General features: G+C 41.3%; 1 protein-coding gene across 3 annotated transcripts in view; it reads right to left on the bottom strand.

Annotated features, from left to right (window-relative positions):
* stk17a (serine/threonine kinase 17a) overlaps nucleotides 1-15,668 on the bottom strand; it is a 40,574-nt gene that overhangs the window by 23,652 nt on the left and 1,254 nt on the right. The window contains exon 1 of one of the 3 annotated variants that reach the window (XM_084938754.1): nucleotides 1,360-1,526. The exons of the other annotated variants lie outside the window; for them this stretch is intronic. Within the exon in view, the coding sequence (XP_084794880.1) occupies nucleotides 1,360-1,373 (14 nt within the window). The 5' untranslated portion in view covers nucleotides 1,374-1,526. Of the gene's footprint in view, nucleotides 1-1,359; nucleotides 1,527-15,668 lie in introns of those variants that run through there. 3 annotated transcript variants of the gene reach the window in all.

The following is a 15,668-nucleotide window of genomic DNA, read 5'->3' as shown; positions in this document are numbered from 1 at the left end:
GAACCCCACCCAGGAACTCCAAGAAGGCTGGGTACTCTGAACTGCCGCTCGGCGCATAAGCGCAGATGACAGTCAGGACCCATTCCCTGACCTGAAGGCGAAGGGAACACACCCTCTCGTCCACTGGGAGAAACGGAAACCTACCAGCAGCAAGCCGAGGGGATACCAAGATACCCACCCCAGCCCACTGTCTCTCAACAGGGGCAACTCCAGACTGAGACAGAGTCCAGCCCCTCCCCAGGAGGCTGGTTCCAGAGCCCAGGCCATGAGTTGAGGTGAGCCCGACTATATCTAGCCGGTATCTCTCAAACTCACGCACTAGCTTAGGCTCCTTCCCCACCAGAGAGGTGACATTTCATGTCCCAATTGCCAGTCTTGGTAGCTGGGGATCGCACCCGACCCCTACGGTGCCTCCTGCGGGTGGTGGACCTGCAGGAAAATGGGCCCATGTCCCTTTTTTGGGGCGTGCCGGGCCCCATAGACTAAGGCCCGGCCACCAGACGCTCGCCCTCGGGCACCCTCCCAGGGCCTGGCTCCAGGGTGGGGCCCCGGTAACCCTATCCCGGGCAGGGTGAACTGTTCCCTCAATTTTTTTTTTTTTGGGGTCTTTTGTTTTTTGCTAATTAAAATGTAAAAAGTTCAAAGCCATCCTGGCCTTTATTTCATCAAGACATCTGAGCAGGGAGTCTGCTAAGAAACCATTTATCTTTTTAAGAGGGAGCCGAGTCATAGCATAGCAATGGAAAGAAATCACGTTTCCTGAAAAGAGAGCCAAGGGGAAGCAGATATAGGGAGAAAAGAAGGGGGCCTAAAATTGAACCCTGTGGGACCCCACATTGAAGAGAAGCAGCAGAGGATACAAACTCACCAAGTTTCACAGAGAAAGTTCACTCTACCAAATCCAGTACTCCTGACACATCAACTGCTCCAAAAGAGAAATTAGATTTTTATGATCCACTGTATAAAAGGCAGCAGTTAAATCTAAAAGCACAATAGTAACACATTCACCTGAGTTAATCGCTGAAAACACATCATTAAAAAAAACTCTTAAAACTGCAGATTCAGTACTGTGTAAAGCAGGGGTCCCCAATCCCAGTCCACGAGGGCTGGTGTCCCTGCAGGTTTTAGATGTGTCCTTGATCCATCACAGCTGATTTAAATGGATAAATTACCTTCTCAACATGTCTTGAAGTTCTCCAGAGGCCTGGTAATGAACTAATCATGTGATTCAGGTGTGTTGACCCAGGGTGAGATCTAAAACCTGCAGGGACACCAGTCTTCGTGGACTGGGATTGGGGACCCCTGGTGTAAAGCTTAAAAACCAGACTGAAAAAAGGTCTGTGAAAGCGCTGGACTTACCAGCCCTTAACCATTTTTCAGCTATACAAAGGAAATCCAGTCCTAGAAGCACTTTCGCTGCGAGACTGGGGCCAGGGTGCAACAAAGGTGAGCTGGGATCCCAGATAGGAGTGGGGGCAACATCTTATGTCCAGGATGAGCTGCATTGTTAAGATCACTGGCAAAGAGTTGAAGGTCCAGCAGAGTTTGGCGATTAAACATTGAAAGAGAGTTGACTCTAGCACTAAAAAAAAAAAAAAAAAAAAAAGCACAAACAATACAAACAAACAGCAGGGGTAGAGAAAACGGCGAGCCATGCACACTGGCGCAATAGAGCTGGGTATCAATTTCAATTTCTATAACTGATTTGATTCTGATTCACAAGGTCCTGATTCGATTCGATTAAATAAAGTATCAAATAATATTAATATACACTACCGATGAAAAGTTTTAAAACATCCCAATTTTTCTATTTTTTTAAATTGAAAATTATGCAGTTCAAAGCTTCATTACACTCTGAAATGAAAGCATAGTAAAAGAAAAAACAACAAAAAACAAGCAATTGGAGTTAAAAAAACAAAACAAAAAAAAACCGCTTTAATCATCAAAGTAGCCACCTTTGGCAGGTATAACAGCTGAACACACCCATGACATTCTTTCTACAATAGAAATAAAATATTCTTCATAAAGTTTTTCCCATATCTGTTGCAGAAGTTCCCATAAATGCAGCACCTGTAGGTTGCTTTGCTTTCACTCTTCTGTCCAGTTCATCCCAAACCAGCTCGATGGGGTTTAAGTCTGGAGACTGTGCTGGTCACTCAATGTTTTCAAGCTTACCATCTTGTTCTTTTTTCTGAGGTAGTCCTGACATAGCTTGGACTCACATTTTGGGTCATTATCTTGCTGTAGGATGAACCCCGGACCAACTAGACAGATATCAGAGGGTACTGCATGGTGCTGCAGACTGCTCTGGTAGCTGTTTTGGTTCAGGGTGCCTCACTCGGTACAAGTCAGTGAACCTGGATCCAGCAAAACAGCCCCGGACCATCATACTTCCTCCTCCATGTTTGACAGTTGATGGCAAAAGCTCTGGAACCATCCTTTCACCTACTCGACAGCGTACAAAGATCCTGCGTGATGAACCGAAGATTTCAAACTTTGATTCATCAGTCCATAATACCTTCTTCCAGTCTTCAGTAATCCAATGGCAGTGTTTCATGGCCCAGGCAAGCCTCTTTATCTTATTCTGACTTGCTGCAACTTGTCCTGTCAAACCTGCAGCTCAAAGTCTTCTCTTCACAGTTGAAACTGAGACTTGCTTACTATGACCCACTATTAAACCGCCTATCACACAAGCTGTTAACTCTCATAAACTTGCCCTCTGATTCAGAGGCTTTGGGTTTGCAATACCTCTTCCAGTCAGAGTGCCTTTTGATGGTGAAGGAAACTGTGCTCACCGACACCTTGACTTTGCATTTTCTCTGTAGGAAAGAGCTACATTTTTAAGTGTTATGATACTCGGTCTCTCTTCCATTGTTAATTGCTTTTTTCTCCTTTTTGTAGCAACACACTTTCTGCAGTACAATACTGTTCAACTGATGCTCACCGAAGTGTGTTCAAACACTGCTTTTATACAGACACGGGGTTGTAAGTAATCCAGAAAAGTTGGAACACCTGTAGGAATTAGTAGCGCCAGCTTTCAAGGCTTGATCAACCTCCATTGCTGTAGAACAGCTTTAAATTGTTAACCCATGTTGTGTTCCCTGAAAAAGGCCTTTTTAATAATTCTGAAATGTACATTATTTTTCAGTTTTGGGTAACCTTACCTTTCTTTTTTTAAACCTCTGGCAGTTCACCACTTAAATGCGTACCACTTCAAGATATTCACTGAACTTGAACGACTTGAATTGCAATAAATAACTGGAAAAATCAGGGTGTTCTAAAACTGTACACTGTATGTACAAGTAATCCCACATTAGCCCCATCCATTAGCTCTTCAAATCTTTAGTGTAATCTCTTCAATCAGAAGAAAACTGGCTTAAACAGAGAGGGATTGAAATAAGGGGCCAGTAAAACATGAGTGAGGATTATATTGGAATTTGAATTCAATTCAATTTTATTTATACAGCGCCAAATCACAACAACAGTCACCTCAAGACGCTTTATATTGTAAGGTAGACCCTACAATAATAGATACAATTTGAATTTGATTTGAATCATTCAAAGTTACTCTAACAGAATTCAAAAATAAAAATACTGAGTTTTGCATTAGCATATTAGTTCTACGATGTGATTTTTTTGGACAGAATCAGAGAGACTTTATTACACATAACTGTGCAATCTAAGAATTACTACCATACTACCAGGATAATGTTAGGTTACTTGGTGATTCTAAATTGGCCATGCATGACAGACATGAAGTGCACAAAATTAGAATCAAGCACTGCATAAATGTGTGGTTAAATGTGGCTTGTAGTCAAAAATGCTTTCAGTGGTCAGTAAGGCTCGAAAGGCCATATATGAACACCAGCCCATATTACTTTATGCTTGTTCTCTTGAGATAACATTGTGTTCAACTTGAAGCTGGTCTCATAATATAAGTCACTAAGATATTTTAAGAAACTAACTCCTTTAGCATGCACTCTTCTACTTCACATTTCCTTTCATTAAGCACTTTCAAAGATTTATACTAGAAAGCAAGTCAATGCCTTCATGTTACAGTGAATGGGAAACTTCCTCAGAACCTACACTCAGCTTTTTCTGTCCACCACACTAAGCGGTTCTGGCATTTCCTTTTTATTTTGTAAACCTTTCATCTATTCAGCTGTGCACATGAATATTGCAGTGAACAGGAAACAGACAATACTGCACCAACTGATTGACCGTGTACTAGAAAACTGAAGATTTACTAACTTCGATGACTATCGTATTATTTTGAGCACCAGCTCTCAGCCAAATAAACTTTTGCATAAACATGCAAAAGAAAAAAATGTTATATTTAAAATAACAAGTAGCAGGGGATGAGAGAGGGAGGATGGAGAATTGATCAGTTATTGGTATCGGAAAGTAGTGCACTGGAAAGTTGTTGGCCATGCATATTAATTAATGAAGGTTTATATCGGGATTGCTTTAAGCAGCCACCCTTAAAAGACCTCTGGGAGCAGTGCGTCACGTTCTAGCGGTGGTCTTGCCTGAAAAACGCAGAGAGACGCTGTTTAGTTTGGAGTCTAGGCCTGCCTTTCAGAAACCATACTGGGCCACCGCAGCCTTTTCTAAAGCAGCGTCAGCACATTTCCAAAGCCAGCAGCCTCATTCACAGGCTACACCCTGAAAGAGATGGCTTTTGTGCATGTGTGCAAGTCCATGTATATGTGCACACACATGCACCAAGCCAGAAGTGATGAAATGGTCACAATTATTGAAATAAATAGTCTTTAGATATAACAGGTGGATTTCTGAGGTGCTAAATGGTAAATGGCCCGTATTTGTATAGCGCTTTACTTGGTCCCTAAGGACCCCAAAGCGCTATACACATTCAGTCATCCAACCATTCACTCACACACACACACACACACACACAGGTGATGGTAAGCTACATTGTAGCCACAGCTACCCTGGGGCGCACTGACAGAGGCAAGGCTGCCGGACACTGGCGCCACCGGGCACTCTGAACAGGTGAAGTGTCTTGCCCAAGGACACAACGACCGAGACTGTCGGAGCCGGGGCTCGAACCGGCAACCTTCCGATTACAAGACAAACTGCCAACTCTTGAGCCACGATCGCCCCCTGGTGCTATGCTATAACAGTGATTTTGCAGCCACCATCCTATCCAGCTGCTCGCAGATATCTCACCAGCCAATCACATGGCAGCAAAGTAATACATTTAGGCATGAAGACATTGTTAAAATCACTTCTGAAGTTCAAGCTCTAGTCATCAAAAATGTGTAGGTAATGTAGGTTTTCTACCAACTATTAGCCATCAGTAGTTGGAGTGTATCAGTGTTCTGGCTGCGTTGTCATAGCTGGTCCCTGTGAAAGGGTGCCCTAGATTCATTTAATGAAAAAGATTTTCGGGTAGAAGGTGGGACAGGTGTTAGCACGATTACTTCACAGCAAGAAGGTCGTGAGTTGAATTCCACCATTAGCTTGGGGAATTTGCATGTCTATTCGGCTTCCTCCCACAATCCAAAGACATGCAATTAGTGGGTTTAACTGGTTATTCTACATTTCTCAAAGGTGGTTATGATTGCCTGTCTCTATGCATTAGACTGGCGACCTGTCCAGGGTGTACTCTGCCTCTTGCCCTAAGACAATTGGGATAGGCTCCAGCGACCCCACTGGCTCAGTGTCTAACACTTCCACTTCCATCACTGACTATCCATTTGGATTAGGGTTGGATGCAAACTGGTAATGTTGATTTATTGACATCAAAGATGTCACCGATCCTAAAGCTGAAAAAACATGACTTAATGTGATAAATGTGTTTTCAGACAAGTAACTTTTGGGGTTGGCAAAGATAAACTCAATCAGGATCTCTGATAAATTATTAAGCCTTGGCCTTGCCAAGTTAAAAGACCCTGTAGAATCTTCAGCACCACATTCAAATATTTAAGTGAGTGCATGAATACTTTTAACCATGTGTGGATTGTTGTTTCTTAAAGTTATTAAGCATGTATGCTATATAATCAGCCCACCTTGGAAAAAGAACAGTTGAAAGAAATGATTAATAGCCCAAAATTGCCATGACATTCATGCCCATGATGAGCTGAAATCTTCTAGCCACAACAGTATTGCTTTTAGGTCCCAAAATGTTTCAAGCTACAGTAAAGAGAAAACACATTCCCTTTTTGTCCCCCCAAACATGTTTATGTATAAGGTAATGTGAGCTGTGGGTCCCCTTGCCACTTGCTCTTTCATCAAGAACCTTGGGATGACTATTTGATTCAGTTTTCACATTGGATGCTAACAATCAATTAAGAAATATTGCCAAATTGAGTTACATGCTGTCACACTCTGAATTATTTAATCACATTTGAATTACTGTAATTCACTTGTCTGAGCAAACGTTTAAGGGTCCACTTTAAGATTCTGGCTTTGACTTTTAGAATATTGCAGTCATAAATATGCATTGATTGGTGTGTAATTCTGTCTTCCAAGACACTGATGCACTCTCATAAACTTGGAATTAACCTATTAAAAATATATATGAACAGGCACCAGATTTGTGGAAGCTGCCATGTTTCCCCATCAATCTTGAATACAGTGGTTGGGATGGACATCGCCATTCCACCTAATTTCATTTTCTGTATGCGACTAGAGCAGTGGTTCCCAAACTTTTTTTGCAAGACCCCCCCTTTGTTTTACAAGAAAAATGTTTGCGACCCCCCTCCCGCGCGCACACACACATCCTCCAACCACACACACCCATATTTTGCTCCATTTATTTCACACCTCAAACATTTAGTAAACAATTAAGCAAATACAAGTAATCTGCAATAAATTACAGGTAGTAATAAAATAAACTACTAACTCTTTTACGCTACATCCACACCTACACGGGTATTTTTGAAAACGCAGCTGTTTCGTCCACACGTAAACGGCGTTTTGAATCACCGAATCACTCCTTTTTTGCGTTTACGTGTGGACGAGGAATACAGAGTTCGTCACACAACGTCAAAGGTATGCGCCTTTTTTCACGTCACGCTGTGCGCCACGTTATTGTTTACATGAGATGAATTGGCAGATAGAGACAAAATACTGTTAATCTGACTATCTTCAGTTTTTACACGCTTACATTTACACACGCAGTTACTGTCCCTCCATTTACAAAGGCAGAGGCGTCATGGTGTGATTATTTTACGTGTAGTTGTTTTTTTTTTCCTGTGTAATAATATTCAACATTGCTATCAATACATTTTTCAAAAAATGCCTCTCTGTGCAAAATGGGTTTAAAAACAAACAGCTGTGGGATACTGTTTGACCGGGATTTGAACCGAGGAACAAACTGTGGCAGGATCAGCCTGATATTATTTGTATCCCACTGTAACTTCACTGTATAAAGAACTAACATCTCCAAAATGTCAGGAGTAGTTAGTCATTACAACAAGTGTTTGTGAACTAAAAATCAAGAATGTGGGATACTGTTTGTCCATGATTTGGAGAGCCCAGCACGTGCTCCCGACGCAGGGAAAACCAATCCTGCAGGGGAGACCTACCTTGGCACTTGTGCAGGTGAAACCAAAGGGAAGACATGCTTCACCATATTTTCTAGTCTTTGGCTTAGGCTACGTCCACACGGTCACGGGTATTTTTGAAAAAGGAGATTTTCCGTTTTCGTTTTAAAAAATAATCCCGTCCACACGTAAACGCAGAAATGAAGGAAAACGCTGCTAGGAACATGCCAAAGCAACAGGTGGCGATATATTGCTAACCGTGTAGAAATGTTGGCCAATCAGAAGTCTAGAAGCCTCGGTGGGAAATAGTAAACAAAGATGGGGCATAGAAGCAGAACCGAGTCGTATGTGTGGAGGGACAGTAACTGTGTGTGTATATGTAAGCATTTAAACACTGCAGAGAGTACAAGTAACAGTAATAGTATTGTAGAAATTCATTTCACCGAAACAATAACGTGGCGCACAGTGTGACGTCAAAAAAGGCGCACACCTTTGACGCTGCACTTTCTGCGTTTTCTCCGTTTTTCCTGTCCACACGTAAATGCAAAAACGGAGTTTTCGAAAATATCCACCCTGGCAGGCGTTTTTAGAAATCTCCGTTTTCAGTCACCGAAAACGCCGTTTACGTGTGGACGAAAGGTGCAAACGCATAGAAAAATCTGCGTTTTCAAAAATACCCAGGTACGTGTGGACGTAGCCTTAGAATGAAGTTAGTTTGGAAACATATTCAGCGATGCTTCATCTCCTGCTTTGCGTTTGTGTGGGAGCCCCGTGCTAGCAGTGTCCAAGCGTTTTGGTTCTCCCCCCCCCTTTTCATACCGCGCCCCCCCTGCAATGGCTCTGCGCTCCCCCTAGGGGGCAGGCCCCACACTTTGGGAAGGTCTGGGCTAGAGAATGACAACATAGTAAGACAAAGGCAGCGCGGAAGGGAACTCGTACGTGTTTTTGTGCCATGGCGGCAAATTTAAATTCATGCCTATGCCACCAGGTTATGAAGGGTCATACTTCTTTTTTTTTTTTTTTTTTACTTCTCATTTGGTGGGGGTCCTCTTCACCAAAGAAGTGAAAACACAAGGAAAGAGACGACAGAGTAAATATTGGCACAGCAGCCTTTCAGAGAAGATGATGCAGAGAAAGAAGGGTTTTAACAGTGACGCCAAAGTCGCTTGCTTTCTGCTTGACAGGTAAATCAACCTAACAGCCTAAAATTTCTGTTTTGGTCTCTCTTGGCTGACTAAAGCACAGTCACTGGTGTAATGCTCTTTCCAGGACCATATGGGCTAAGTGAGAATCCCTGTCTGTCACTAAAACCCATCAAGGAAAAAGCTTTGGGTCTTAACCATATGTAATTCCGAGCTTCGCCATAGTACAAGTTACAAAAGGAGCTTGGGTGTGAGCCATCTGGGACTCCCACCGCATAAAAGCAATACCTCAAAGCCCCCATCGTCATCCTACTTCCACCCCAAGATGTGAAAAGTACATCGTTAATGAGGGTCTGAAAGCCATATTAAAAATGCACTAATTAATTAATAGCAAGCTTTCAAACTTCAGGCACGTCTTGAAAAATTACATACCAACACCAAGTCACTCATTTTCATTTTTAGAACTAAAGGTTTGCATGGATACAAGGTGATGTAAAGTGTACATGACAAAAAAAGGAAAACTGGGAGACACGAAAAGATTTTATTTACATTTTGAGAGACAGCAGCGAAAATGATATACATCACCAAGAAAGTGCTGACGTTTATTTGACATGTATCTGTATATTTTCTGTTAACTGTTTATTTACAAAATGAAAACTTTCATGCTAGAAGAATCAGAAATCCTCAGTGCCTGTTGTACGCTTCTCGTTATTCGACTTATGAAGGTGAGCGTTTGCATGAACAAACTGAGGTTAGTGTGGAGTTTCAAAGCATACATTTGTAAGCCCATATTGGAACTTGAGGTAAACCATAAAGTCCAATAATGAAATGTCGTGAAACCCCCAACAACTAAAAGGACAAAAGCAAAAAAACAAAGGAGGAGTGAGTAATTAGGTGCGGAAGTCAAAAAATGTGTTCCAAATTCAAAAAAATGTAATTGCAGAGGTAACTTAACCTCTTTGATACATTTGATCATGTTCACAGTCAACAAAACACAACTCCACAGAGGAATGCATGGGCAAACAAAGCCAAGTTTACAGCTGAGCCTTTAATCCAAAAAAGCCTCATGAATGAAATTCCACCACTAAGTTCAGAAGGCTCATGCAGAGAGTAGGCTAAGAGTCAGCTACGGAATAAACACAACTTGTATGGCTACAGAACAACAACACCTTCATCTGTTATTACACTGATTAACAGAGCCTAACCAAGTTATTGCTGTATGTTGTCTGTTATGAGAATGTATATCTTTACTTATATAGTGGTTTACAAATCCACCTAACAAGTGATAGATCCCTGCTTCGATTCCAGAAGGAGACAAATCCCTGAGGGTTTGCGTCAGGAAAGTCATCTGGTGTAAAAATCTGCCAAATCAAACATGTAGTTTCAGTGTGCTAATGCTCTAGACTTTTGGTTATTGCGAGCTAAGCTTTTGATTCCTATTTTGACTTCTCTATTATTCTTGGATACTATGATCTCAGCTGTTTGGTTCCGGTTGATATAGCTGTGCCTTGCTCTCTACCTCTCTCCATCTCCCCAATCAATGGTTTTTAGTATGCCCACACATAAGTCTGCATTTACATCAAACCACTGAGCAGTGCCTTGGTGAACATAAACTTGGACACATGACCTTTTGTCAGCTGATCTTCTACAGTGCTGTAGGCCAGAGTGGTTCTGCAGATTAATGTAAGCTTTCATGTTGTTCTGTTGCAGCTAATCTCAGTCACAATGTCAGGTCTGTGACATACAGACATAAACAGCCTTTGTTGTGTAGCTAAGATTGTAGCTGTATAAGTGTGCTATAATCAAAGTCATTCTAGAACTTGCCACTCTACAGCTATCTTGGTAACATCTCTAGGCAGTTATTTCAGGTACAAGAACTTATCTAAATGAATGGAGAGAGAACCATAACTGCAATTTCAGTGATCACTTGCACACAAAAAGATGTTGGCAAAACTGGCCAACAGACCTGGTGTCTCATTTTAACCACAGACTATGTATGTAAGTATATGGCATGACGTATAAAAGACAAATGTGCTGTGTGCACTAGCAAAAGGAAGGTTATCCAGTAATCAATAACAGCATTTACATCTAAAGACATGTAGGAAAAGCTGAGCGTCATCTGAGAAGCTTCTCGGATGAGAGATGAAATGTCTTCAAGAAACGTATTAAACTACAGTCACTTTTCTTTCCAAGCTCCTTAGATTACCATGACCTGGGTGACTGACAACCTACACAGACAATACCATTTACACTTTCTAACAAAACATAACATTAATAAGCTTTAATAAGCTTGACATCCTATGGATGAAGTGCAGCCGGTGACAATAGTCCTTGTTCTGCTGTGCAACTTTATGGAACTTTGTGAAGCAGAAGCAGTTCTCCACCTGCTGCAGGTTTGCAACCACTTTGCTTAGACTGGACACTATTTTGTTCTCCAATGTGTGCTTTTCCCTTGTTTTTGTTAGGATGCCTGAGTCGTTGACCCAGGGTTTTTGAGTTTATTATTATTTATAAATTCTAGTCTTTGGTTTCTTTGTTAGAGTTCTGTCTTTTGGTTTATGTCTCTGTCTTCTCTAGTCGCTCTGTCTCCCCTGTCAGTTATATCCCCTTGTCTAGTTCGCGTCTCTGTGTATCCTTAGTTGCTATATCCCCGTGTCCAGTCAGTGTCTGTGTTTGCCCTGGTCCCACGTCTCTGTTCCCTCTGTAGTGCCTGCATGTGAGTCTGTGTCTTTTGTTCAGTCTGTGTTTTGTGTTTCCTGTTTTACTTTGAAGGTCTCTGTCTCATCTCAGTGTGTTCAGTTTACGCTTCCTTGTCTCGTCAGTTCTGATTTGCCCCAGCTGTGTTTCCCTCCTGTTACCCATTCCCTGATTGCTCCCTCTGTGTATTTAAGCCCTGTGTTTCTTTGTGTCTGTGTCGCGATCTACCGTTTACCTAGCTGTGTGTTCTGTCAGTCCTCCGGTTTAAGTTTATTTTGATTTTTTTTCCAGTTATGTTATATTTGAGTTTAACATTAAAGCTGTTTTGAGTTCACGTTTGTCTCCGGAGTCTGCACCTTGGGTCCTATTCCTGTCTGCACACAGCCGTCACATAACAGTTTTGTATACATTTCTTCTGTTTGCTTTTTATTCCCACTGTTTACTCATTATATTTTATCAAAGTGCAGTTGGTGTGGAGCACCCACAATTTTGTTGTACATGTACAATGACAATAAAGGGCTATTCTATTTTTTTGCAGAACAGGATCTCACTGCTATATAGCTGGAATCCAAAATCGTAGAGTTGGATTAAAATTATAACTTGCATTACTATAAGAGACTCTGGCAAGTGGCTGGATGACACTGAGAAGCAGTACACCAGCAACCAGCCAGAAAGGTGGCAAAAGGACGTCTAGTTGTATAATGGTCTATTATCCTCTGCTCCCGAATTCTATGAATTCAATTCACCTACATTTTATTTATATAGTGCAAATTCACAACAACGGCTCAAAGCGCTTTGTATTGGAAAACTATTAGAGAGAAACCTAATAATCACATGACCAATTATGAGCATATATTTGTTGACAGTGGGAAGGAAAAACTTTCCACTGGTCAGGACAGGACAAAATGCAAAATAGGGAAGAGAAGGGGAGAGAGAGGGAGAATGTAATAGTAACTAGGGCAGCATGATATTAGGAAAACCTGCAATGTGCGATAACAATATGACTTGCGATAAAATAAATAGCAAAAAAAAACCCGAATACATAATTTCCGTTTTACTGCAACAGTTTTATTTAAAGAAAGCTGCTGTATTAGCAGAGTAACAACAAAGTGCACTTTAACATTGAAACATTGCCCCCATAAAAAAAAATTCTGAGGCTTGAATTCTGAAAGACATCCTTCCCGGTCTCTAGAATTAGTTTTAAATAAACATAACTTAAATTATACTGCAAATTATCTCAATACAGTTGTTCATCATTTTACAACTCACCAAGTAGTTATGATGTAAGTCAAAACTGGAGAGGAAACTTTACTGTAGCGCTTGCGTAGTTTTCAGCTTGGCTCAGTTCAAACGTGACGGTCTTGCGGCATGTTTCGTACATTTGTGGAATGGCAACATGGGAAAAGTAGTTTCGTGAGAGGATGCGGTATCTCCGGTCCACTTTATGTATCAGACTGGTGAAGCCCTCTCTGCTAACTGTATTTATAGGCATCATGTCTTTAGCCAAAAAAAAATGTGTAATGGCCTCGTGTTATTTCTTTGTACCGCTTCGACGTTTTCTCATAAGGAGTTCCACTTGAAAAACTCTGATATAGAGACGGCTGTTGGACTGCTGCGCTCTTTGTCTTAACATTAGCAACCTTTGTTTGGCTAGCCCTGTCTTTCTGGAACTCTTCAAACAGTTCTCTGTGGTTGTATTGAAGATGATGGAGGAGATTAGTCATGTTTCCTCTGGTGGTTGCCACGAGTGTTCGGCAAGTTTTGCAGAGTACCTGTGTTTGGAGAACGTCGTCTTTATCAAATCCAAAGTACCTCCAAATAAGCGAGGTACTATTTTTTTATTTTTTATTTTTTTTGGCACGAGTTCATAGTCAGTAGCGTTCTCGTCATGCGTCTCGCTGTCAGCCATTACAACTCTGACTCGTTGCTGCAGCGTTGTTCGCTCCCCACCTACGTAGGAGGCGGGCCTCTAATCCATTTGATTGGCCGTGAAGGGCTCTATACGACTGGTCAAATGTGTAAAGGAGTTTCTTTAAAGCACGTGTGTAAACATTTTAAGGTACCCAATTATCGCAGTTTACGCCGTCTTTTGCGATGGGCCCATTGCACATGCTGGTATCGCGATGACAATAAATTTTCGATTTATTGTGCAGGTCTAATAGTAACCAATGAACAAATGCAGCAGTAATGTATAAACACAGAGAGTGAAAAGAGATGAGCAAACAAATGCTCAATGCACCTATTTCAGGGTTACATGATCCAGCCCTAACTAAAAGCTTTATTAGAAAACTAAAGAGGGTGTCTGTCTCCCGAATCCAAATTGGGAGCTGGTTCACTGCAGAGGACCCAGAAGCTGAAGGCTCTGCTTCCCATTCTACTTTAAAAAAGCAAGCCTGCAGTCTGAGAGCAAAGTCCTCTGTTAAGATGATAAGGTACTATGAGGTCTTTAAGATATTGCGGGGCCTGATTACTCAAGATTTTGTATGTAAGAAGAAAATGTTTGATTCAATTCTGGATTCGACAGGAAGCCAATGAAGAGAAGCCAATATGGGAGAAATATGCTCTCTCTTTCCAGTCCCTCTCAGGACTCTTGCTGCAGCACTCTTGAACAACTCGAGGCTTTTCAGAGAGCTTTTAAAGCGGCCTGATAACGAATCACAATAGTCCAACCTCAAAGTAATAAATGCAGAGTTATAGTGTCAGCATCACTCCAAGTTAAGATGTTTCTAATTTTAGTGATATTGTACTGATAAATGAAATCAATTCTACGTATTTGCTTAAGGTGCACAAATGGTAAAAAATGACAAACATGAATCTGTGATTGGCTGCAAACTGGAGACATTTGAAGCTGTGGTGGAAAGAAGGTCAGAGGACAAACTATTCTCCATCCTCTGAAAAACATGCTGATAACCTTCTCAAACAGAAACATATTTTATTGTTTACTGTGATGTTGTAAACTTTTTTGTTGTGTTTGAGAAAAGAGAATATTTTATTGCATAAAACAGTGCTGATCGCATTTTTCAAACATCTGCTTTGGCAGCTGACTGTGGGGCTCGGTACACCCGGCTTGGCGTGGAAAAACAGAGTGTGAGACTCCAGCTTCTCTTTAGTCTGATGACTCAAACAGGCTCTCCCCCACTCTGTCATTTAAACAGTGCTTTACAAACCTGAACATTGGAGCTAACAGCTGGATTTTCCTGTTTCAGTGCAGCTGAGACAGGAGACAGACAGTGAAAGTGGACGGTACATCCTCGGTTTAACACAAAAACTCATTGTTGCAGGCAGGGGCAGCACAAAAGTGACCCCTTAAACTGATTTTTATTCCAAGTCCCCCTGTTTTCCCCTGAGTTGTTGGTCCTGTTACTATGGCTGTGAAGGTTCTCAGTCAGTCAAGGAGCTTGGAAAGAAAAGTGTCTGGACTTCTTTAAGTTTCCTTATTGATCCTCTACCTCGTGTGATTAGGTAGAGGATCAATAGGGGGTCCATGACCCTCTTGGGGACACTCCCATAGGGACTAAAATCTGGGACTCGCCACCAATTGCTCTTAGAACTGAAGAAGCTTCTCCACTGAGAGGTGAAACGTCTTTAAGGAAATTTAAAGAGGTCCAGACGCTTTTCTTTCCAAGCTCCTTAGACGGTTCTGTTACTAGCTAGACTTACATTAGTTTATTTTAGCTATTAACCACAACCAACCAATGGTGTCGCGTTCTGTACTGAGAGAAGATGGCGCTACACATTTTTTAGCACTTATTTCTTAAATCCAGCTTCACAGACAGAGTTACATCCATGGCTGTTTTTGAGAGCAAGGCTCCATCATGTAAATCAGTCTTTATACATGAAGTGTTTCAGGTCCACTTTAAGCATAATTAAGTACCAAAGAGTGCAAAGCCACTTACCTCAGTGTTATTGGATGTAAGAGAACATATGAAAGTTGCATGTATACTTAAGTGATGATAATAACGTGCATTTACCTTCCTTTATTTCAGTATCCATAAGAGATGAATTTGTCCACTATAATCAAAAGAATACCATGCTTTATGGTGAACTGAGTATACTGTGTATTCATTGCTCCCGAACTTTACCCGTTATTTGCAGGGATTTAATTTCTATTATTGTGGCCCCATCCCTAGGGACTGTAACGGTATAACCCTAACCCAATATTCCAATCATGTGTGACTCCACTACATTCATGTCACAATTTTAATTAATTAATTTACAAAATTAAGACACAGAAAATATCTTACAGCTCCAATAAGCTACTTTTCTTTTTAATTATTTTACTAATTTGGAAGTTAATTTTGATGTTCATTTGAGCTCA

Source organism: Perissodus microlepis, chromosome 9, assembly GCF_051167445.1.
Source record: "Perissodus microlepis isolate ML-2025 ecotype Zambia chromosome 9, ASM5116744v1, whole genome shotgun sequence".
Lineage (NCBI taxonomy): Eukaryota > Metazoa > Chordata > Actinopteri > Cichliformes > Cichlidae > Perissodus > Perissodus microlepis.
Note: the sequence above shows the minus strand (reverse complement) of the source record. Positions and strands in the feature narration are given on the sequence as shown.